The sequence below is a fragment of the Fringilla coelebs genome (genome assembly GCF_963513975.1).
Source record: "Fringilla coelebs genome assembly, chromosome: 13".
Taxonomy (NCBI): Eukaryota; Metazoa; Chordata; class Aves; order Passeriformes; family Fringillidae; genus Fringilla; species Fringilla coelebs.
This window is the reverse complement of record NC_140039.1, coordinates 21,031,729-21,056,454: the sequence shown is the minus strand read 5'-3', so window position 1 is coordinate 21,056,454 and position 24,726 is coordinate 21,031,729. Positions and strand designations below refer to the sequence as shown.

Here is a 24,726-nt window from a genome sequence, read left to right as displayed (position 1 = left end):
GTTCTTAAATATTGCAAATCATTAACAAGCTGGATTGCAGAACCACATTAAAAAAAAAATAAATCACCAAAGAATGGGCATATTTCCTGGTATTAACATTTAATTCTGAGGCCTTTGACATATGTAATATACAAAATTTCTAATGATGAGTGGAAGAGAAGCTCAGCTAACTCCCCAGCAGTTCAGGGGGGTGGGATTATGGAGGCAGGATAACCACAGGGCAGGGACAAATGCTCCTTAACGTATGTCTCATACCAGCAGTGGGTAACAAATTGGATTTAAGCCAGCAGAACTGACATCTGTCCTGTGGAGAGTGAAACCACACAGCACAGCAGTCCGGCACCTTTGTGTAAGGTGTCCAAAGGACACACCCAGGTAACTAATCCACTCTAAGTGTAACTAATCCACAGTAAATTTAATGATGAGTGAGCTTGTGCCCAGTGTAGGATTGTTAAATGGGGAAAAAACCCAAACCAGGCAGCAGCTGAAGACAGCTGATTTCTAGCTCTTGCCTCTGAAAGCCTTGCCAGTCTGGGCTGTGTGCTGCCCCTTTACTGGGAACACCTTTCCCTACCCTGTCACCTGGCTCTGCCCCCAGCACACCACAGCTCTGCCAGCCAAGAAAATGAACAACACTTGGATTGTTTCTCCTGGAACAGCTTGACTTTCCACCCCAGCCTCGTTCCAGGCTGCGCTGTCTGATCCTGGGAGAAGCAGCAGCAAAACCCAGCAGTTTAAGCAATACCCCGGGTTTAAGCAGGCTCTGCTCAGCTGTGTTTGCTCCCCACGAGGGGTGGCCTGGCCTGAGGCAGCCTTGGCTGCAGGAGCCACCCTGAGGTTGCCGTCAGCCCACGGAGCTCGGAGCGTTCCCGGGGCCGCACCCTCCCCTGGATGTTTCATCAGCCACCAAGCCCTGCCAGACCATCCCAACGCATCCCAAAGAATTCCCCAGCAAAACAAGCCTCTGATTACCAAGAAACCAGGGAAAGCAAAGCCCCAGCAAACACCTCAGCAATTAAAGCAAACTGCTTTCACTGTTGTCTCCTTCCCCATTTCCCTAATGCCAGTGAGCAGAAAATACCCCGGGAACTTGGCGAGCCAGGGAGATTGCAGAGAGGAAAGTCCCTCCAGAAGGAGGAGAAAGCTCAGTGATCTGGCTTCAACTCAGGACATTTTATTCCAACACTAGAGAGAAATCATTGCAGGGACCTCAGCTCGCCTGGGTTATCCAGCCAGGCTGCCAGCACGAACTAATGCAAAACTTGTGTGCTACTTCATCTCTGCAGGAAGTTTGCCACCCCCAGATGACTTCTTAGAGCTGGACTACTTCAAACAAGCCACATTTTAAAGGGAACTGCACTAACACAAGCACTGAATTAAGCACAAGTGCCAACCCTCTACATTCTGCCTAAACATATTGCAAGGGCTTCCACTGCAGAGAATTCCAACCTAACTGTGCTTTCAGTCCCCCCTCATTTATTTATTTTAAATATCACTAATCTCTCTCTCTCTCAATCTCTTGTACATCCTGGCTCGCTGGAGATCCATCACTTTGGGCATGAGTGATGGATATCATTAGTCTTGCATAGCTTAAGGAAATGGCAGCTGAAATATTTCACACTGAACATACTTCACAGTTTGAAATAAACCCATAAGGAAAATCTGCCAGAACACCTCAATTGCCTGTTTTTTTTGCAAACTGTAAAATAAACTTTGTCCTGAAAGCAGAAGGAGGACTTCCCAGCTCTATTTTCCACAAATAAGACAAACTCTCCCTGCCATGGGCATCCACTCTCCACCCTGCACAGCTCTGCTCTTTGCTGGGGGTTCTGCCCACTTGTGGGAGAATGTTTTATGGGGGGTGATGAGTGTACAGAGCCTGACCTGTGGAAATGCTTGCCTGTCCCAGCCAGCTTTAAATGAGACCAGCAGCACAACTACACCAGGAAGAGCCCTTGTATCCTGCATGTTCTCCTATTGCAACACACAAAATCTTGATGCAACTTAAAGTCATCTCACAGAAGAAAGCAGGAACAAACCTCACACAGAGGCAGTTCCCTCACACCCTTCCAGAGCCAGCACGAGCCCTTGGAAGGATGAGGTGAAACTGGTGGAGGCACACTGGAGGAACAGCAGGCACAAACAGCACTGTGTGCTCCGGGCTCACAGATGGCCTCGGGAGCTTGGGAGACTCAGGGTCTGCCTGGTGTCAGCACAGAGCTGATTTGGGTTCCTCCTGCATCCCTGTGGGAACACACAGGGCTGGGTCACTCAGCTCAGCCATGGCAGGAGTGGGGATCCCATTCCCTAGAGCAGAATCATGGAGCCCACATACCATGGCAGGAGCAGGGAGCCCATATCCCATGGCAGAATCATGGAGCCCACGTCCCATGGCAGAAGCACAGAGCCCATATCCCATGGCAGGAGCAGGAAGCCCACATCCCATGGCAGGAGCAGGGAGCCCACATCCCATGGCAGGAGCAGGGAGCCCACATCCCATGGCAGGAGCACGGAGCCCACATCCCATGGCAGGAGCACGGAGCCCACATCCCATGGCAGGAGCACGGAGCCCACATCCCATGGCAGAGTCATGGAGCCCACATCCCATGGCAGGAGCAGGGAGCCCACATCCCATGGCAGGAGCACGGAGCCCATTCCCCACCGAACCGGCAAGTGCTGCGTAGGTGTGAGAAACAAGGAAGTCTGCAGACTCCCCAAAAGAAAAAAAAAAAAGTGAAAGATCTCCTTGAGAGACAGAGGAATTAAAGAAAACCATAGCAACAAGTCAGTCCACCTACCCAAACCACCCACCCACCACCAGTTTCATTTGCTGACGCACTTCAAAAACAAGCTGGCTCCTACCCGCTCTGGAAGGTGAGCAAGCCCTGAGAGCTCATTAAATTCCCTTCTCAGCTACTCTTGTGTGCCTGCAGCTAGTGAGCAAGTGGGATATAAATAGAAGTTATATAACAGCGCTTTGTTGATTCCTGTGCTTACCAAAAAAAAGGCAGCATGACCTTGTTTTGCTGAATAGCTTTGCCTCTGCCTGCTCCGGGAGGACTTTAATCCTGCTAGGGATCATCTTGAAAGTTTATGTTGGACCTGGATCCCATGGAGAGGAATTGGGAGAATTACTGATTTACCTCCCTGCTCGCTCCTTGCAGGACCAGGATCCCAGTGGAATGTTGAGAGGAGTGCCACACAGAAGGTGGTACCCAACCATGAACACCACGAGGCCACCAAGTCAAAGCTGAACCCTGAGGTAGAGAGTCTTCTTTTTTTCTACCTACACTGCTCAACCACACAGATGGGCACCTCAGAACCCAGCAGAAAACTTCCCTTTGGGAAAAAGACTGGAGGATGTTCTGCTCCAGGAACACTGATGGCACAAACACACCTCAGGAAGCAGCAGGAGCTGCAGCTCAGGAGCAAAGACAAGGTGCTATCGTTAGCATCTCACCTCATCCAGCCTCAGCCTCACCTGGGAATCCCAGTGGCCTGAATGAAAATGCAACCTCCCCCGCAGGAAGGACTCCTCACACTGCATTATCAGGGGGGCTGGGTTGTTTTGAACATGGTGGTATCCAACAGCTGAGGGACACTGAGACTTCACTGTGCTGAATACATCAAAATATATGAGGAGAAGATAGGTGTGCTCCACAGGCTTGGCTCCCATCTCCATACGTGCTCTGGAGCAGCAGAGCATCAGGACAGAGGTTCCTCATGGCTACTGCAGGGCCTGTGCCTTCTCTGGAAGGCAACTCCACTGTCAAGGAGGTCAGGATTTGCAAAGGTTTCCTTCTGGAGAGGGCTCTTTCAGAAAAGGACAAGAAATCTGCCCACAGTTGATGATGCAGGTCCTTATCAACATGTTTTCTTAACGTCATGTTCATGACATAACCAGAATTTTTTTAAAAAATGGTGTATTTTATCTTGAGTAAAAGCACATTAAAACAGTGAAAGACACAGGCAGGTGATTGTTTAACACATGCCAAGAGATTGCTGGTTGTGCACTGGTTTCCTAAACAGGTACCATTAAAACAATGCAAAAAAAGATATAACATCCTGTATCACAGAATTCCGTCTGTTAGAAGAAACAGAAAATTTAATACTTGTTTTATCAATGATCAAAAGTTCTCAAGTGCTATTTACAGGAGTTTAGTGACCCAAAGACATTCTTGCCTCTGCAGCCTTTACCATTGCATACAACTGCCTGTGCTCACTGATGTCTATGACTGCTGTAAATCTTGCAAGAAATAAATTTGATTTGAGAAGTTCAAACCACAAATTAAGGCACTATTGTGCCACTAAGCCAACATTTTACCCCACCAGTACTTCTGTAATGTTTTGCAGAGCTTTCCCCCCCATTTTGCAGGGCAGTTTCAGCCACATAAAAAAAGAAACAAAGTGTTCCTGCAACCAAATAGGACATTTTGGTCACAGTATTTCACAGCCAGTGCTACAATGAGCTCAAGGACATAAATTTGTCTTGAAGTCTCTGCTCTCTCAATCCCAAGGGCTGTGACTGACCAGCACCAGTGGCTGGTACCCCCAGCTGTGAGATTCCCTGGGTCTCCCCAAGTGCCAGAAACACAAAGAACTGAATAGCTCTGGATTCAACTCCTTTTGTGCATCAGCCCTGCAATTATGTAATAACTATCAATTATCTCTGGACAGTTGGAGGCACAGAAAAGGAGACCACAATTCACCCAGGTGGAGTTTCCTCGCTGGTGGCAACACACGAGGAGAAATGTTGAGAAACATCAACTGAGTCCAAGTATGGAGCAAGACCAGGTTGGGATGGGAGAGTTGTGTGAGTCCAGAATTCCCTACCAGATCTGACTGATGAGGAGCTGGCTGCCAAGATTTCTGTACCCATGGCACCTGTTCCAGGGACAGCACAGCCACAGCCCCCAGCCCCAGGGGCACTCAAGGGAAGGCACACAGATCCTCTGAGAACCAAAGAGCTCTGGAAGTTCAAACAGCTCAAAGCCTCAAGCTTTTTGCACTGTCACATCTCAAAGGAGCCTCACACACCCCAGTGAGCTCCAAGCCACCATACAGCACTGATTCACTCCTGCCATGCTGTGACAGAGGCACAACTCTCCACCACCAGCTCATCAGGGCTGTCTTGAGCCAGGGTGGCCCCTGCTCCTCATCCCATCCTCAGCTGCTGGGGAACAGAGCTGTGCAGCACATTGCCACCATCATCCTCTCCAAAGAGCAGCAACTCTGCTCAGATGCCTTAAAGCCAGGAGCAAATCCCACTTCCTGAAAAAAATCACCTTTTCCTTGTGTGCCAACCCTGATCACCCCACCCTCTGCGACTGCCCACCTCGGGGACAGCAGTGGACAAAGGGGAACTGAGGCACCACCACTCTGAAGTGGCAGAGGTGCATTGTGTCACCTTGGGGCAGCACTTAAACGCTGCCTGCAACAACCAATGTCATCAACCTCATTTTACCTTCCCCTGCTGAAAGCCCCAACATGTGCGTGCGGGTAATTTGTCACGCAGGCTGACTTTTGAGAAGATCCCTAATTAAGGGAGCAGAGTCTCCATGGAGAGGTGTTATGTAAGGGGCTTTACTTGCCATTAACTTCCACAGACCGAGGAAAGCCGAAACCCAGCGGAGGTGAGGCAGAGGAGCAGCACACGGGATTTTTATTTAGCAGATGAGAGACGAGTGTTGCAGGACGAGTCCTCAGCAATTTCCTGCACTGTCACTCACTGGCTGTACCAGAGGAGAGCCTGGCTGTGCTGCCATGCACGTGGGGAGGGACCGAGCGCTCATCCCTCCCCAAGGAGATGCACTCCGAGTGCCCACGAGCATCAGCGCCCACCAGAGCGTTCCCTGCTCTGGAGAAGGGAGCCCAAGGCAGCACCAGGACAGCAGCCAGGCACTGGCACCCGGGGAGAAGGGCAGGCTCAGCCCTCACCCTCTGGAGCAGAGCGTGGGGCACCCCCAGGGCTGCTCAGAACCGCTGAGCCAGCGCTCCCCACGGGGATGCTCAGGGTTATATAAATTAATAAAGGGGTTGATGTAATTTGCAGCTCAGTGAGTTGCAGCGTTTGTCAAGTTAATTTGTTGTCTGGTGCTGACCCCGTGGTTCCACCTCTGCTTCTGTCTCTGTGCAAACGAGGGCAGGCTTCCCACTGAAACCAAGGGCTCCTGCTGAGCCGGAGTGACAGCCACCACAAGGTCACCACCATCCTGCTCCCAAAGAACCTGACAGTGTTTCTAAGTTAATTCCAAAAGCTAAAGCTCAGAAAGTTTCCACCCAAGAGCTGGAAGCGGGCAAAGACCTTCCCAGAAGAGCTAATTTGCCACATTCACATTCACCCCTGCAGCAAAACACGGAGCAGCGTGGGATCCAGGGTGCCACACACCACCAGCTCAGCCTCCTTCCTGAGGTGAACCAGGAGCCTTTTCTCTTGTCCTGCTTCTCCCCCACATTCATTTTCTTAACAATACAATAAAAATCCCTCCTACCAATTACAATAAGGAAGGTTTCGAGATTTGCTTTTCTGCTGGAGTTGGCAACCACCTACTTTGCCTACCCTTAATACTGGCCCTGCCTGCACCTAATGAAACAGCAACACCTATTGCAGTGATCCCTTCCCAGCATCACGGGGATCTGTTCTCCCACTGAAGCTCATGGGAGTTACCTGGGAACTCCCATTATTAACCATATTACAATCATCATGTGCAAGTTCCTGTGTGTTGGTACAAACCTTCTGCTGCACTCCAGGCGGAATCAATTTCCCGTGTGAAAACCTGGAGTTAGGAAAATGCCATGCAGGGGTGACACGTTTCTGGCTTTGCTGCCAAAGAGCCTTTTTTACATAACCTGTCCCTATCCCACCACTTTCCTATTCTCAAAGGCCTGTAGATAGAGGCAATTGAGGTTCAGTAGAAATTATTCAAACTCAGCACAGAACAAACTTGTTTGGAACACTATCAATCAAAAGCTGCTAATAATAACAACAAAAAAAATTGTGAAATGAAGATAAACTCTGTTAGACCTCAAAGACAAAGCTGGCTGGTTTGGCTAGGTCAACTTTCCCAATGACAAATGCATCTGATGCAAAATGAACACAGTTATTAGTCCAGAGACTGGGGATGACACTTCCACTGGCACTTACTGGAAACTGCAGAAGAACTGCAGAAAATCCACTCTGCAGGTTGCAGAGGTTGCCAAGCCCTACTTACCCACTCTGCAAAACTTATCAAAGAACATTAGAGAAAGACTGGGATAAAACACAAGGAAAGTAGCAGGTTAATTTTCCCAAGTGCATCTTGTTTCCATAAGCAGCCAAATTTTGCAGTGTTTTGTAAAAATGAATTCCTGCTAGGGGAAGCCCATCACTTTGCTGCACTCAGTAAATCTTCACTGTGTCACAGCCAAAGGCTGCTGTACAAAACCAGTCAGCTTTGCAGATTAGCAAGTATCCACACAGCCCTCCTGAAGAGCTGGGCTGCACCAGGGCCATCTGCATTGTGAGCCACTCTTCCTACATGGGGACAGCAAAGCTTGATGATGAGTTCCCTGTCTCAGGATACCAGTTTAAGCTGGCCATCCCATCACTCAGCAATTACCCTGGGAGATACAGCCCTGAACTAATGATTTTACTAAAGAGCAAGCCTCCACCTTCGCTTTGATTCCCAGAGTGGAGCCAGCTGTTCTCCCTGAAGTTAAGCTTTGTGGTTGGTGTTTTCCCCATTGGAGCTCTCCCGACTTGGCTCTCTCAAGCCCTACTGAGAGCTCAGAGTGCTGAGGACATGCTGTTCCCCACTGCCAGCGTACCACAGGCCCCCACGTGCTGGAGCCACTGCAAGGCACCAGAAAACTCTCCTCCTACCACCAGGAGTTTGACCAACATGGAGAAAAGCCACAGAACACGTCTATGCACTGATGATGCTCCTTTTTTGCTGTTTGCCATGAAGTCCATGGAGCGCTGCAGCACGGAACATCCACATCCCAACGGCTCCACGGGATATTTTCAATAACATCCCGTTCGTGCTTTGCATGCATGAGTAAGAGCTGCTGGGTGTGTCCGAGCCCTCAGAGCTCACAGCATTAGCTGTAGGCATCACAAGTCATTTGGTTCCTAAAACATTCTGTACTTAAAAGCAGCCCACACTCCAGCAGAGCCCCCTCCCAGCCCATCCTGCTGGAGCATGCACCCAGGGACTGCTGGCTGCCCGTCCTACAGACACCTGCCAAGCACTTATATCCCTGAGTGGGAAAGGATGGAAAACAGCCACTCTGAGCTGTGGAAGCACATCTGTAGAGGCTGGAGTGCAGCAGGACCTGGCAGCAGTGAACAGTGTGGGGCAGAAGTGCCACTGCCCTGAGAGCCATCCATCACTCCTGACCACAGAGTTATTCCACAGCCTGCCAACTCCCGCTCACAGACAGCAAACGCAAACTGAATTGCCTCCCTTTTGGGCAAAAAGGTGTCTTTGGAGAGGGACTGCAGATCTTCCTGTTGGTTTTCAGTGGGTGAGCTAAGGAATCTGCTTCCAACGCAGATTTGTGCACTGCGGGAAGTGGCTCTGCTCAGTCCTTTAGCACTGAGGTCCAGCACAAGCAAAGGATCTCTCCACATCAGGCTGGTGCAGTTTGTTTTTCCTTCCAGCATGACAGTGAGAGGTTACCTGAGGCTCCCTGAGAGCTGCAAGGATGAAAGCTCAGCTTCCTTTACATTAGAGAAGAGCAGGAAATTTAAAGGAGTGACTGTCCCCCAGGAATGTTAATCCTGTCATTGCAGTTTAAGGTGACACAGGATTTTCAACACTCAATTCCCACTTTATCCATTGCAAAGAAGTTTCATTCCAGAGCTTATACACAGGGGATTAATGAGGACACTGATTACAGAGAGAGTGAAGGAGCCCAGAGACATTCCCTGTTCTCTCAAGGGAAGTTTGCATGGACACAGGAGGTGCTGCTGTAGGGATCTAGTGTGTGTTTCAACCACAACAATCAGTTACGACTGGTCAGGACTCAGCCCCACAGACAGACTGCAAACACAACACATGCAGAGCTAAACAAATAAGATATCACAGATTCAATCATCTTTGTAAGCAAGTTTTGCTGTAATAAGGTTTTACTTTCCATTGGGAAGAATGTAAGAGCTTGCTGGTGTGTTCATTAATCCACAACAGGGACAATTTTCTTTTAGGGGAATCTAATCCTTATTGAAAACACATAAAGGAAGATCAGTGAGATTTGCTGGAGCATGGTGGTGGTCTGGAGTTTACAGTACACTTATGTCAAATTCCAGTCTGAATTTAACAGCTCATTGTAAAAGTCTCTGAGCACATTACACTTACTTAAGTTATTTGTAAAAGCAGTCAATAACTTATCTACAAAGCTGTTTTATTACACATTCCCCTATATTGCCCTGGAAAAACACCTCACGTACTCAGTGCCCATGCAAACATTCAATAAGTTCACTTCTGCATGGCAGATATTAGTATTTCCCTTAATTACAGGTCAAAGATCATTCAGATAATTTCCCCTCCCACCTCCTTAACCTTCTCAAATTTCCTGGATTTCATAAAAACATTTCCCTTCCCGACAGGGCTCAGTCACAAGATGGAGTTTTCCATTTCCCTACCTGTATTGTGGTGTTCCCACCTTCCAGCAGGGCAATGGCCAGCAGGATGCTCTCGTGGAAGACTCTGTCACTGGTGGCATTCATGATGAGATCTATGACCAGGTTGGAAGCACCTTCTTTATCCAGGTGGCACTGGACATCTGCCAGGCTCATCTCCCCTCGGCTCATGGAGCTCGACCCAGAGCTTCCTCCTGTAAAGTGATCAGGACAAACAGGATGGCACTGACCCCATGGGGACGGCAAGGCCAGGTGGACAGGGCTCGGAGCAACCTGAGATAATTGAAGGGGTCCCTGCTCATGGCAGGGGGTGGAACAGGATGAGTTTTAAGTCCCTTTCAACCCAACCCATTCTGCAATTCCATTAGTGTCCCAGAGAGGGAGGGAGGCAGATCCCCTCGGGACACAGCCTGCGGAGGAGCAGAGTGTGTCCTACCTGCGGATTCTCATCTCCTCCCTCATCCTGGGACCCCTGTAACACCACCCCACAGATCCCCAGAGCAGGGGAGGCAGCCAGGGAGGAGCAGAGCGTGTCCTACCTGCCGTGCCAGCCTTGCCGGGGCCGCTGGCGGCCAGGGGCCCGTTGCCGAAGGCGGTGAGGCTCTCGCGCCGGCCGGCCGCGCGCACCGTGCCGTAGTAGCGGTTCACCAAAACCTGCCTCAGGGCCTCGCCCTGCAGGCAAAGAGCACAAGGAAATCACCAGGGGAGCTCCACGAACAGGCCAACCACCCATGTTCATTGGTAGCAGGGCTGCTGTTACCAGCACCCTTCTTGTGGTGAGGGAGGGGGGAATGAAACCCTGGAGACTTGGAGAAATCCACTGAGCAGCTCCTGATGTGCTGGGGCAGGCTGGGACATTGGAGGGGTCTCATGGGGCTCAATAAGATTGTGGGTTCCCCCATGCAGCAGAGAGACAGCTGCAGTTCAGGTTTTGTGTACAGCTTTCTAGACAGATTTAATTTTCTGAGAGGTTCGTTTTAATTAAGTTCTATTGTCTTGGTCTTAAATGCAAAGGAGTTGCATCTGTACAGCACCAACACAAAATCAAGAGGTGGATTAGAGGAACACCAGAAATGGTTTTAAGGAACAGTTTAATCTCCTCACACCTCTCCTGTTCTGCCATCCCACCAACCCTGCAGGGCTGCACTCCGCTGTCCCTCCACCAGCAGCTGACAGGACCCATCAGCTGCCGAGCGGAAACCCGAGCGATCCTGCTGGATCCCAGCTCTTAGTTCCCTGCTGGCAGCTGCCCAAGTCACACCAGCCCTCCCACCCCAGCACCCACCCCAGCACAGGGCAGGTCCTCACACAACCCCAAATCCCGGAGCACCCGGAGCTCCAGCACGACCCCAGCACGAGCCAGCGGAGATCCAACACCTCCCTCCAGGTGGAATGTCACCCCACTGCTGCCACTTCAGCCTCCACAGGAATTCCCTGGGATCTGGGGAGCTGGACAAAGCTGGAGGCACTGCCAGCACACAAACACGGCACAAGGGATTAAGGGATTTTTGTAAGGATTGCTGTCACCGGGAGTTCCTGCCCTGCCACTGGCAGCGTGGTTACAGCAGCACCATCCCAGGACAGTGCTGCAGAGGGGAGGGAAGGGCTTTTCTGGGGATTCAGGGAAAAAAAAATTTAAAAAATTAGCCAAAAATCATTTCATATTAAAAAATCTCTCCAAAGAACTAAAGCACCTTATCTTTAGTTCCATTCACAAAAAGTGCTTGTCACTGATTTATTGATTTTCGATTGTATTTCAAATGAAATTGGTTGTCTGACTATAGATTCAAGATGTCATTTAATACATCAGCTGTCATAAAAGTGAAGTCTTACTCTTTAAAATTTCACAGGAGCCCTTTAAAACACAAGTAAATGGAATGACATAAATGTGCATTAATTGGCTTGTACAGAACTCTAGCCCTGCTGCAGTCCCACTGATTTTATACACAGCTGGCACTCAAAAAAGTCACTTCAAGAGATCCTTACACCCCAAAAGAAAGAAAAGACAAAAGTCACTCTGATAATCAAGTTCTTTACCAAATTTCAGAAATCACTTCCACAGCGAGAAGCCCAACACATGCCTGAGCTGGTGAGGGAGCTCTGCCCTCCCCACAGGGCTGGGGCTCAAGTCAGGGCTCCCACTGCCACCCTGTCACCACAATCCAGCAGCTTAGAAATGGTTCCTGTGGATTCTCAGTGTGAAAGCTGCAGCCCAGGAGCTGCATTTCATGGGATCAGATGGGAGGGAGCAAGTGTCAGGCAACAGGATGCAAAATAAACACAAAGTCAGTGTTCCAACCAGCTGCTTCCAAAAGCTCCCAAACAGCAGAAAAAAGGAAAACTCCTGTGGAAGCAACAGCAGGAGGAGATGAGCACTCCTCCAAGGGGCATACACTTCCCATCACTGCTTGGGCCAAAGAGTGAACACATGGGAGAGGCAAAGGACAGCTCAGGAGCTTCAGCAAACCCTGTCCTGGAGCAGCTCCTGCGCCTAACAGCGACGTGAGAGTGTTCAGTACATGAGGCAGTGCTTTATCCACCTCCCTGCTCCCAGCCCGGCAGGTGAGGGAGGCTGTGACAGAACAAGGCCAAGCCAGACAAAAAACCCCCTGAACTACATCTTCCTTGTACATGTGCACTGACTGGAAAGGAAACCCCTGAACTACATCTTCCTTGTACATGTGCACTGACTGGAAAGGCAACTTGACACCCAGATGGGCCCTAGGACACAAATGGCTACGAGGGAGCTCTCACAGCACCTTTTTCCTCCTCTGTTGAACTACTGGCAGTCATCCTGTCAAATGGCATTTAAACCAGGGATTTTTACTGCTTAGTACAAAGATAACACATATCCAGCCTCAAGAACAGCTGCTCAGCAAACTCCACCTTGCCTGAATTCAGGAGGGTAACTAAAGCCCTTGGAGCTGCCCCTAGAGTCTCCTTTTGGCCCCTTGAGGAGCAGGAGATGACTTCTATTCCATGGTCAAAATAGCTGGGGTGAGTGGAGACCTCAGCAGGACCGGCACCTCTGGTGTCTGTAGGTGCTGTGTATCCAAAACAAGACAAATCACCAAAAAATACAGCAGGAACAAGTATCAAGCAGTTGTTTCTAGTCAGAGTGTGCTGATCCAGGTTTGGCAATACACAGTCACCAGCATTTCAAACTCTAACCGGGAAGAAAAGCTTTGGTTCCTACAAATTTATCCAAACCCATGGTATCAGTTAACAAAATATGAGTATGTGATCAAAGCAGAAGGGAGAAAAAATAAGTGGTATTTAAGAAGTGTTCCAATTAATTCAGCTGCAATGCTTGGCTCCAGAACAGTTCTTTAACCATCCTGTTAGTGCTGCGCACCACTTTGACGAGGGCAGTGTGCAAACAAATATCAGATGTTTGGCAGTAACCAGAAAAATCAAATATGGTACCTAGGGAAAAACCCAACAGCGTCCAGTTTCATCTGCATTCACACCAGGTAAAGTAAGAGTAAGTCACACAGAAACATCACTGTACATGCATCAGCAATGCAGATGCAACACACAACTTTAAGTGATATCAGAAACCTGTTAGAAGTTTTAAACAGAGCATCTTTCATATTTTAGAGTGAAGCAGCTGTAAGTTGTTACTGTTGTGTTCCCAGCTACAAAAGTAAAAGAAATGGAGAAAGGGACCAACGATGCTGATTTTGCAGCTTGGCTGGCTAGAAAGGGGCAGTATGGCCAGAGGAGCCAGCACTGATCAATGTCGCTTCACAGCAGAGTGATCAGCACCCACAGGCAAGGTTTTGACAGTGGGAATGGACCAGACCAGGACCTGAGTTCAGTTCAGAACAGCCAAGCACTCACTCCTTCCAGGTAACCCCAGAGAAGGGGCTCCAGGACCTCACTCTGCCCACATGGCTCATTTTTTGGATCTTCCAGCCAGCATTTAACCACACAAGTTTCTTACGTGACTTAGGCTTCACTGTTTACAGGGGAAAGGGAGAGATGAGTTCTGAATGTGCTTGACTGCTGTACATACCCTTCTATGATCCTCCAGTTGCCTCTGGGGTAGAGTTTGATCAAGCTCCTGCTGTGCGTGCAGAAAGTTCATTTTAAAGCAGAACAACACTCAAGAGAGACCAACACCTTGGCACTCATGGGAATACTGGGGAGTCACAGCTGGATGTGAGGGGGGAGATGAGGGAGATGGACTGACAAGCCACCAGAACAGGACACCTGCCCTCTGCCAGCCCTGAGCCCTCTGCTCTGCCACCCTCACACACCCCCCTGGCATGCAGGAGTGCCAGCAGTGCTCCAGGAAACACGGCTCTGCCTGGTGCCACAGCTCCCAGGGACACACACAGCTCTGGGGCTCAGCCCACGCATGCCCATGCACAGACACACAGCAACACCCCCAGCCCCACTGGACACACACTCTGGGGCTGGGGGACTCCAACACATCCCACCGTGGTCACTGAAACTCATTTGAGACTGGGGAGGGCTTCTGGCCCAGCCTGGGGGCTCCCTCTCCCTCCCAATGGCCAGGATGTCAGCAGGGAGTCACTGAGCTGCCCCTTGGCACGGGCACGACTCCAATCAAATCTCTCACTTTAGATATTCATTTCCAGGAATGCAACTTCCACTTTGCAAAGCTGAAGCACACTGGGGTTTTGCTGCTTTAAAGCATCTTGAGAGGTGTAGAATAACAGCTCTATACAGGGACCCATCAGAAACCAGGAGCCATCTCCCAGACATCTCAAATCCATTTGATGACCACTCAGAGTTTCAGGTTACATTTAAACACTATTCCACAAAATTTACAAATACAAAGGCCTAAACCATCACAAACATTTCTTTTTCTACATGATCTCACATTTATAAAAACTTCACAGCTCAGAGAATCAACACTCTCCCAGATTTAGACTTCCATGCTGTTTCATTTAGATTTGCACTGATTTGGCACCCAGTTGTACAATCTACCAATGCCATGTCTGGATATGCCATGAATTTCAAAGGAATTTAAGATTTGATAAATTTTCCTGCCTTCTTTTTGGCAAATAATCTGCTTTAGGCACATAAAGGACATGTTTCCACATATCCATTACCTTTAGAACCAGTGGTCTTGACAATGTGCACTAGTGACCCTGAGCTTGTCCACAGGGGCATTTTAAATGGGACACCAATCACTCTGGAGGTATGAAGCTTCCACTAAGAACTTCCCTTTCATTAAAGTATTGAAGTTTTTAAGTATGTGAGGCAAAGGAAAAACCAAATTCTGCGTTAGGAGCCAAAATGAAATCTCATTTTGCCAATGTAGGAAAATTTGAGAGGAGACTTTTCCCAGTGCCACCTTTAAAGAACAAAGGAAATGGCTGAAAGGAACAGACTTAGGATTAGCTTACAGATTTTTTAATATATTTTCAGACTACCACGCCGATGCTGTATTGGATTAAGGCACTTCAACAAATCTACTTATTTCCACTGTCTAACACCAGGCAGGAACACACATTTCACAGGGGTTTTTACCAACAAGACACTCCACTAGGACTAGTTGAACACCAATATTTGTGTGCTGTACAAATATAGGTGGCTGACACACCTCTACAGGGCTCTCCGTTTCTGGAGCTTGCGGCAGCTAGTTGAAAGTAAAATGTAGAAAAATTAGTCATTCCTCCAGAATCTTTCATCCCAACAGCAATCCAGTGATCAACAGTGAGGGGAAGGGAGATGGGAAAGCACTTGACTTCAGCTGAATCATCACAAATGAATTGTAGCTGTAGTTACTGTTTACATCTCCCACCCTGCTCCTAAAAGGGCCGCATTTGGCAAATTCCGCAGGTATCCTCTGAACATCCCAAACTGCTCTGCATGAACTCAGAGGCACAAGCAGAAAAATGAAGTTGCAAGTGCCCAGAGCACTTCTGGGGACCACACCCCCAGGATCTGTCACTGGAACACTGCACATCCACCCCAGCGGGGAGGAGGAGGAAGCCAGGGCTGCATATCACAAAGGTAGCAGCCTCATAATTTAAGCTGAAAAAAACATATTCTGTGGATTCTCATCTATAAACATACTTTTCTCAAGATAAAAGATACACAACACAGCACCAAACAGGAGCAACTAAATAAGGGCCTGAATGGTGACAGCTTTTCAAATTTAAAATGCTGATCTTCAACTGAAACAGATGAAGACAAGTAACTTTTATCTAGTCAAGCACAGACACACAACAGAGAACTGAACATTCAAACTCAACTGCTGACTTAATTGTGGGGAAATTGCTGTAATTCTCAGGAGCAGACACCAGGAAATAACACTCACAATCCTGTAACCCCAGCCTGAGCCAGGCATTCCTGGCCATGTCTGCCACAGGGATGGACAGACCAAGGGAGCACAGACTGGGAGAGCTGCCCAGCACCTGCTGCAGCCTGGGGAGCCCCAGAGGGAAGCCACAGATGCAGCAGGAGGAAAAATGAGACTCCACTTCCCAGGAAGGAGCCCCAGGAGAGACCTGCAGGGGCTCCTTGGCCAGGAAAAAGACCCTTCTCCATTCTCCTCCTAAGGGACTTCATTCCTGGCCAGCTCCCATGGCCTTTGGTGGTGGCTTCCTTGCATTGTCACTGCTCCTGGACACGTCTCAAGCACGTTGATCCCTTGTGTGGCCAAGTGGAAGCAGGCAGGGTTTGACCCAGAGGAGCACAAGTGAACAGGAAGCAGCAGGTTCCTGCAGAGGAACACATCGTCCTGCCCTGCCCTGCTCCCAGGCTGAGCCCCACCAGCTCCCCGAGCCTGGGCACATTGTCCCCCTGCACAACGTGCCCGGGGCACAGGAAACATCCCTGCCTTCCCCAGAGCCAACAGCAGCAAGGAAACCAGGCCTGTTCCCTGCAGGGGAAATGAGGTCCCTTCCTCCTGGGGAGGGGAGACTGAAGCTGACAGGTCAAGTGGACACGACTGCTGGACTCAGGATTCCAAACAAAAGTTTCCTTCTGGGCACTGGGACAGGTTTCCCAGAGAAAGTGTGGATTTTCCATCCCTTCAAGCGTCCAGGGCTAAGCTGGATGGAGCTCTGAGCAGCCTGGGACAGTGGGAGGTGTCCCTGCCATGGCAGGGGTGGCACTGGATGAGCTTTAAGGTCCCTCCCACCCCAAACCATTCTGGGATTCCTGGGCTGATACCTTGACCCTATCTCAACCAAATATACATTTACATTTTGGGGCTGAAAAGCCCAAAAGCACAGATGAAGAATCACATAAAATTGATAGTTTGCTCCCTCCCAAGCTAAAATTACAAATTCCAGCTCACAAATTCCTGTGCTTTCCCTCTGTGGCACATACAGCACGCCAGAGCCAGCCCCAGACACTGACCTGGCAGCAAAACCACTGCCCTGGGCAATGCCCACGAGGATCACCCACAGCAGCACAGCCCTCAGCCATCTTCCAGTAAGAATATAAACTCCAAATCCTGAAACTGTTATTCTTTGAGTCAAAATGGGGTCAAATAGCAAAGAATTATTAAGCTCTTGTTGCTGTGCTACACTTTGCACTCTCCTGTGTGTGCTGCAACAGCAAAATATCACCTTATGCTTTACCAGGATTGAACAGGGTGGGAGAGCAGCCCAAAGCAGTAATTTTCCAAGATTTCTTGTGCCTCCCTATATTTCAGCTCTGCAGCTGTAAGAAAGGGATGGTTTGGGGGCAGGGGCAGGTTTGTGGAGTACCAAACACAGCCAGGTGATTACAGGACACAGTGGACAGCTTTTAAACTGGAACCCAGTGGGTGGCCGGGTCACAGTCCAACAGCTGTGCTTTTTACAGGCAGGAGGGAAAGGTCCTTTCAACTTGCTGAGCAAAACCTCTCTCTTCCTTTGAAGTTTCCACTCCCCCAAGGCTGGCCAATAAACCACTCCTCATGAGCCATGAGTGGAGATGCACAATCCCTGACCCTCTGGTGACCGGAGCGCTTCCAGCAGCACTTCCCCAGCACAGGCCACGTGTGCTTCCCAGAACAGACTGTCTGACTCAACAGTGGATGTATGGCCCTCAAAAACCACCACAGCACGTGACAGCTCCAGGCTGAATTCAATGTCTGACATACAGATGAGCTTTCCATCCTTTTCCTTTGCAGTTTGGAGGAATTCTTCAAAGTTTTATTCTCATTTGCTTTCAAAATAACAATCACAATGGAAGCTACTTAATCCTTCCTTCAGAGAAAATGCAAACTACTGCTGTGATAGAGTGGAAAAGGTTTGAGGAATAGCAGAAAGATTTTCGTTCAAGTTTGAAGCATCAGAATTGCTTTTCTCCACTTTTTTTGCCCAACTATGCAGTGAACACCCAGAGCACTGAGCAGTGCAAAGGCCTGAAATGCTTTTAAAAGGCTGGTGGAGATTCCAGTTCACAGACTGGGGCTGCTCCAGAAAGTGGCTTCACCAAAAGAGGCTGGAAAACAGCTCATATTGCAATTAATGAGAGGGAAATCAACTGATCAGAAAACTCACATTTGTGTGACCACACAAACACACCTTCAAAACCCCGGTCCTTTTCTCTTCAGCCTCCCCAGACTTTGGAATTTTGACAAAATAATGGACAAACCAGCACAATTCCAAGCACCAATCTCCCACACTTCATACTGCCCAAGAGTTCAAAGGACTGAGAAGTGACAAACCTCAGACTGCTGAACTGATGACATTTTCCAATGTCATCAACTCACACAATTCCTCCACACAATTCCTCCAGGTCCCTCCAAACATCCTCTCTCCTGTCCTGGGAGGTCCCCGAGCTCAGCACTGAGCACTCTGAGGAAGCTGAGCCAAGCTCCATGGATATGGCTCCATGGACAGACAGTGGTGAGGAGTGGGATGCCCTGGGCTGTGCAGGAAGTCAGGTTCAATCACTGAGAGGTCCCTTCTGGCCCCAAAATCTGTGAATTCAGGAACTGACCCAATTCCATGCATATGGCATCTCATTACTGGGGTGGCAGGGGGAGACGTTTGGCAGAGAGGAGGAAATAAAAAGGGAAAACACAACAGCCAAATTGCACATTAAGCTTTTGATAGCCAGGTTGTACATCCAGATGCAAGGAACTAGAGTGAAGATTTCAGATAAATGTTATTCTAAAGCCTCTGCCTCAGCTCCTGCATTGCCAACTCCAGTAGGAGCTGGAATTCCAGTGGGAATGGCTGCTGAGATTGAATCCTTCAAGTCCCTTTCCACTTTTTCCTCCTTTCTCTGAACTTCTCTGCTTTTCCCTTTGAAATACCATCAGCTCTTCCTTGAAAGGCACACAGCAAAAGCATCACCTTGTCTGATTCGTGGCAACAGATAGAGCACAAATTATGTTGCTGTCCTTCATAACTCTTTAAAAATACCACAAAACTCTGTGCAGCCTCCTTGCCAAGTCCCCTTTGTAAAGCCAACACTGTTACCTTGTGGAGCTGAGGAGAAATTTGGATAGGAAATTTCTAGCCCCTGCAGATGATCTGTAGGTGTTTGTCAAACAAGCATTTGACTTGTTATGGAGAAGTTTCAGGGCAGAGGGGAATAACTGGGACCCAGGAGCACTGAACTGCTTTGACAAACTTCCCACGTTGCATTTTCAGGGATGGAGGATCTCAGCCCTGCCTAAATCAGGCAGCAGCAGGAGATGCGGGGCAGCACCTTGTTCTGGCACAGGTGCCCCAGAAGGCACGTGGGATTTTGGGGGCAGGAGCAGCCCCCCAGCTCCCAGCCCTGGCCCTGTCACACACCCAGGGCAGGGACACGGCTGAACATCCTCCCTGAGCTCAGGGAACGTGCAGAGATTTGTGCACTGCCAGCTGAGGAGGTGGCACATCTGCCACAGGGGCTGCCAGTGCCTGCACTCCAAGGTCACCAAGATCTACCTAGGGGAATGCCTTCCCTCATTTTCCAGAGTTTTCAGTGGAGAAATCATGTTTGAACTTGGGCTGGGACTTTCCAGGAGCTGGAGACCTCAGTGTCTGCCCTTCAGTGGGAGTACAAGAACTTCCTCCTCTTTAAATCCTCTGTCTTGCAGGACTTCTGCTGAATACACTGAGAACTACCTTCACAACATTTTACAGCAGCAGTTTTAATTAGCAGTAAGATGGAATAACTACTATTTTTTTGGTGACAAATAACTGTAAGAAATGTTCCAGCCTCCTTTTCCAAGGAGCTCACCAATTCCAGTCCATGTTAAAAAAAAAAAAAAAAGCCCTGTCCAAAGATTGCAGGATTTCTCAAGGGAAAAAAAAAAATATAAGGCAGCCCACAAAAATTTATGAGTGCCTGCATTTCCTCTGCTTGAGACATAACAAGTGAAGCACTGTCTAAGTGCAAAATACACAAGAGAAATGACTGCAGAGTAAGATCTCTGCAAGGAAAATAATTCCCAAGTGCAGCTTTGCAGATCTGAAGAGATTAATACATTTCCTAACTCCAATCAAAAATGCATAGAACAGCACATATTTTGCACCTTAGCCATTGGAATTTTAGTTTATCATAGATAAAGAGCAAGGAAAAGGTTAATTGAGGCAACCCCTCTGAACCAGGATTTTCAGTTCCCTTTCCACCTACTTGAAACCTCAAGATGAATGCAAAGAGGTGAAAAAACCCCAAACCTAAACTGTACTGAGTGGGTCTGCAAGTGCATTTTACTAGATAGAGCTGCCTGTAGATATATCAGCTGCATAAAGAAGTGTCACTACTGAAAAAGCAGATAAAACACCAACACAAGCCTAACAAATAACTAAATAACTACAAGGGAAACTCCATGCCGGATTTGGTTGGGTGACTGCTGGTCCATACCCCAGAAAGAGCAGAACACCCCCAATTCCACCCTGGAAATTGAGCTGCAGTGGTGTGGGATCTGACTGGGGGGAAGCAGAGCACCCCTGTTTCACCCTGGAAATTGGAATAGAGCTGCAATGGTGTGGGGTCAGGCTGGGGGGAAGCACAGCACCTCCATTTTAGTATGGAAATTGGAATATAACTGCAGTAGTGTGGGGTGAGGCTGGGGGGAAGCAGAGCACCCCCATTTCAGTGTGGAAATTGGACTGTAGCTGCAGTGTAGTGGGGACAGACGGGGGGGAAGCAGAGCACCCCCATTTCACCCTGGAAATTGGAATATAGCTGCAGTGGAGTGGGGTCAGGCTGGGGAAGCACAGCACCCCTGTTTCACCCTGGAGAATGAAACAGAGCTGCAGTGGAGTGAGGTCAGGCTGGGGGGAGGCACAGCACCCCCATTTCAGTGTGGAAATGGGACTAGAGCTGCAGTGGAGCGGGGTCAGCCGGGGAGCAGCAGCCCAGCCCCAGCTCGGCGCTACCGGCGCAGGCTGCGGGCCAGCGCGGTGCCTGTAAACATCCCCACCGCCTTTATTGGCAATTACTGCTGAAGGTCACACATCAGCAGCGGGCCTAAATTCCAGGAAAAAAAGCTCTTCTTATGTAACTGCTGCCTGAATGTTGGCAGGTGCCCAGCGGAACAGCTCACTGCAATGTGGCTGGGAGGGGAAAAAGGAATATAAAAAAAAAAAAAGCAAAGTAGGCCATCTCCCAGCGCGATCGGCATCCTGCGCGTGCCACCTGCAGGTCAGCACCGACGGGGCCCTGCCTGGCAGGCCAGCAAAGATTCACGGCTCCTCCAGGATGGGGGTGTTTCAGTGGCCAGGACTCGCACTGCAGGTGGAAACTGGGCCACGGTGTCCCCAAAGGGCGGCCCTGGCTGGGGAGGATGGACAGGAACCTTTCCCAGTGCCGGGCTAGGCTGGAGCACAGGGAGCCCACGGAGCAGCTCAGCATGCAACACCAGCAAATCTGCATTTGCATCACGCCTGCTCTTCTCAGTGGGCTGAGGATTGCATTAACAGCACATTAAGCTGTTGTGTGTAACTACGAGCAGGGTTTAGTTCTTGCTGTTGTGTGAAGATTCACACTCGGTGGAAGAATTCACCTCGGCCCCGAAGCTCTTCCCTGAGACAGCAGCACAGGCTCCACCAGGAACAGGATTAGAGCAGCTCCAGCCCAGGAACGAGGCCACCAACAGAGACTCAGCCCAAGGGCTTCTAAGGACAATGCCCTGCCTTGGGGTTTTGGCTTTATCACCTGAGACACCCGCACAGAGCCCATGTCAAACACACCCTGTTGAGCCCTTCAGCTCCTGCTCCCCCCCCATGCTCCAGGAGAGGCAAAGAGCAGCCACAGCACAAGCCAAAGGCCAACTCTGAGCTCACAACTCCCCCAAACCAGGGGAGAACACAGCCGTGGTGCCATTGTGGTGGGAGACAGTTCCTCATGGTTTGGGTTTTCTATTAGTGCTCCACTACTTCTTGGAAAACTGCAGCTCCTCCCTGTCCCTCCTTTCCAGCACAAAGGGAATTGCACATAAACCCTCAGTAAAAGTGTGAGTTAGGACAACAGCACCAACTCTGCTGCTCCCTTCCACTCCACTTCTCCAGCACCCAAAGCCCCCCAGCTCAGCCCAAAATTGTTCAGGGCTGGAGCCAACCCCACACCCAGGGGATATCCCACCACTGGGTGAACTCCAGCATTATTCTCCACTTCCAAAGGACACTCCCTTCTGCATTCACAAAAACATGAACGAGGGTCTGCCACGACTTTCACTAACAAACACAGATCTCCTGGCATTTTTTATCTCCTTTGTTTTTGGGACACACTGCTCGCTGGGATTACCTTGCAGGACACAACTGAGAGAACTCAACCTACATAAAAAGCCACCATGAAATCATGCCATCAACAGTTACTTCAGTGGAGTATCCCCTGAGGGAACAAGGAGCATTTCAGCTGATCAGAGCAATTAAAGTGAGCATAGTTTTGACAGAAAACAAGTCAATAATTTTACTAATAATGCAGAGTTTTCTATTCTTTGCCCTAAATGTTTACAGTTTCCAGGGCTGACAAGGGGGGAAAAAAGGAAACCAGAAAACCCCAGGATTTCTGAGACTTGCCAGTGGTTCCAGCTCCATCTGAACCCTTTTCCCTACGCAGCCACTGCTCAGTGCTGATGCTTATACACACACCTGCTCCTTCCATGCACTTGCTCCATTAAGGAGCAATAAAATTCCTCCTTTGCAGCCTCCAGACCAAATCCTGAACTGTTCTGCACGCTCTGGCTGATTTACTGCAGGCAGAGACAGCACATCACAGCCAGAAACCAAAGGGGAAAGAGTTTCACATTATGACTTAATTTGCAATTAAACAATTCAACTTTCTCTCTGAAGTTTCTCCAAGCTAAAATTATACGTATACACACGTGCTATTCTGGGAAACTGCAGCAGCACATCATCCAAAGGACCTGGCCTGGTGGAAACATTTCTGTGCTACAGGTTAACTTCTGGAAACCAGAGCAGGCTGCTGGTGTGTACGGCCCAGGTTAAAAGGGGAAAAAAAACCTGTGTTTATTAACCAAAAAAAAAAAAAAAAAAGAGAAAAACAGCAGAGCCCCTCTGTAATGCCAGAAGTGTGTGTGGAGCTTGAGGGGACATCTGAGATCTCATCCCAGCACAGCTCAGAGGTGATGGCACGGCACTAAATGAACTTGTGCAACAAGAAATTTGTCTTTCAGGTCAAAATCAGACTCTGGGCCAAAAGCAGTGATGGGAAACCAGTTTCTTAGGGAAGGGACCTTCAGCTCCAGCCCTCAAAGCTCCCCTGAACAGAAAACACCCTCCAAGCCAGCTCTGGGTGACGTGCACAGTACTTGTCCACTTTAGTGACAAATAGTCTGGCTTTCAAATCCATTTCACCAGGCAAGTTCCCCAAATATTTCATTTTCAGAATGAAGTTTACCCAGTGAATTCAGGTGGTTAACATCAAAATCAACAAGTCCCACCGTGAATTGCTTTCTGTAGATTTCATGACCTACTCCACTAAATAAAGGTCAGAAATGCTTTAGACATTTTAAGTGGTTGAGCTTTGTTCCAAATAAAAGGCTGGCTTGGGAGAGAACACAGGAAACAAAGCACTGAGAGGAAAATATTTCTTTTTTCCGTGGTATTTCAGTAAAATAAGGTGCCAGTCAATCACTTTCTCAGTATTATACATTTATGCAAATTCCACACCCACACCAGGGTTTTTTTGAGCTGATGAGGAAGTTGCAGAGCAGAGGCAGCTCAGCTCCCTCCGCCCTGCGCTGCTGCCCCAACCAGACACCAGGCTTGTCAGAGTCCTTGGAAAGCTCCACGTCAGCTAAACTCCAAGTTTCCCCTCAAAGAGGGCTTTTCACCCAGAAACAGCTTCCCCAGGCACCCATTCCGCAGGGTTACACTCCACCCATCCCACTGGGGCACAGCCAGGGCACTGCCACGCTCCCACGAGCTGCAGGACTGTCACCTTCCCTTCTTGGGAAAAGCAGCAGCACAATTTCTGCACAAGGACCTGCCCCTCCCCAGCCCCACCTGCACCCCCCTGCCTCCAGCTCCTGCATGGGCACCGTTAAAGCTCACTATTTAGCTTTCCAAATCAGAAGAAACAACCCCTTCACATATGAGACAGGAATGGTGGCCAAGTGCTAAATGCTGACTGCTTGGAGCAGTTCACCCTCCAGATCTGATCCTAAACCCCACAGGATCTACCATGGCACCAGCTGATTGCAGACTACCGAAACTGATAACTCCGTCTGGATTAATATTCCAAGAAATGACATATGGAATTAGTTATGGTAACTATTCCCAGGATAGACACACAGCAGACTGAAAACTCCACTAATTCACTGACACAGGCACACAAATCAGAACGCTCAGTGCTGCAGAGACAGGACAGATCACAGGGCTACTGGTAAAACAAACACCATAGAAACAACACTGGAGAAAAGAAATAAAATTAAAACCTCAGCATTATCCAATTCAATGGTAATCTGCCGGGAAAGAAAGAAGGGGAAGAATTGAAAGCAAGGATTAGTAAGAGAAAAGAAACATAAATTTCATGTAAGGATCTTATAAATCATTTAACACTTTAATTCTGCAATCCAACATTATTTCTGCAGTGGGCATGAGGAACATCTGCCAGCTCCGGGTTAGGGAACAGCCACTGCTGGGAGTGCTGTGCCAGGCAGCTTGGGAGGCAGGATGTACCCTGGCTTTGTTCCTGTGCCAGGGACAAACCACGTGGGCCGC

The 24,726-nt window shown here is 49.0% G+C and overlaps 1 protein-coding gene across 3 annotated transcripts in view; it reads right to left on the bottom strand.

Annotated features, from left to right (window-relative positions):
• ITPR1 (inositol 1,4,5-trisphosphate receptor type 1) overlaps positions 1-24,726 on the bottom strand; it is a 157,515-nt gene that overhangs the window by 45,435 nt on the left and 87,354 nt on the right. For all 3 annotated transcript variants that reach the window (XM_084214761.1, XM_084214762.1, XM_084214763.1), the window contains 2 exons: positions 10,159-10,291; positions 9,623-9,813 (listed from right to left, as the gene is read on the bottom strand). In XM_084214761.1, the coding sequence (XP_084070887.1) occupies positions 9,623-9,813; positions 10,159-10,291 (324 nt within the window). The remainder of the gene's footprint in view (positions 1-9,622; positions 9,814-10,158; positions 10,292-24,726) is intronic.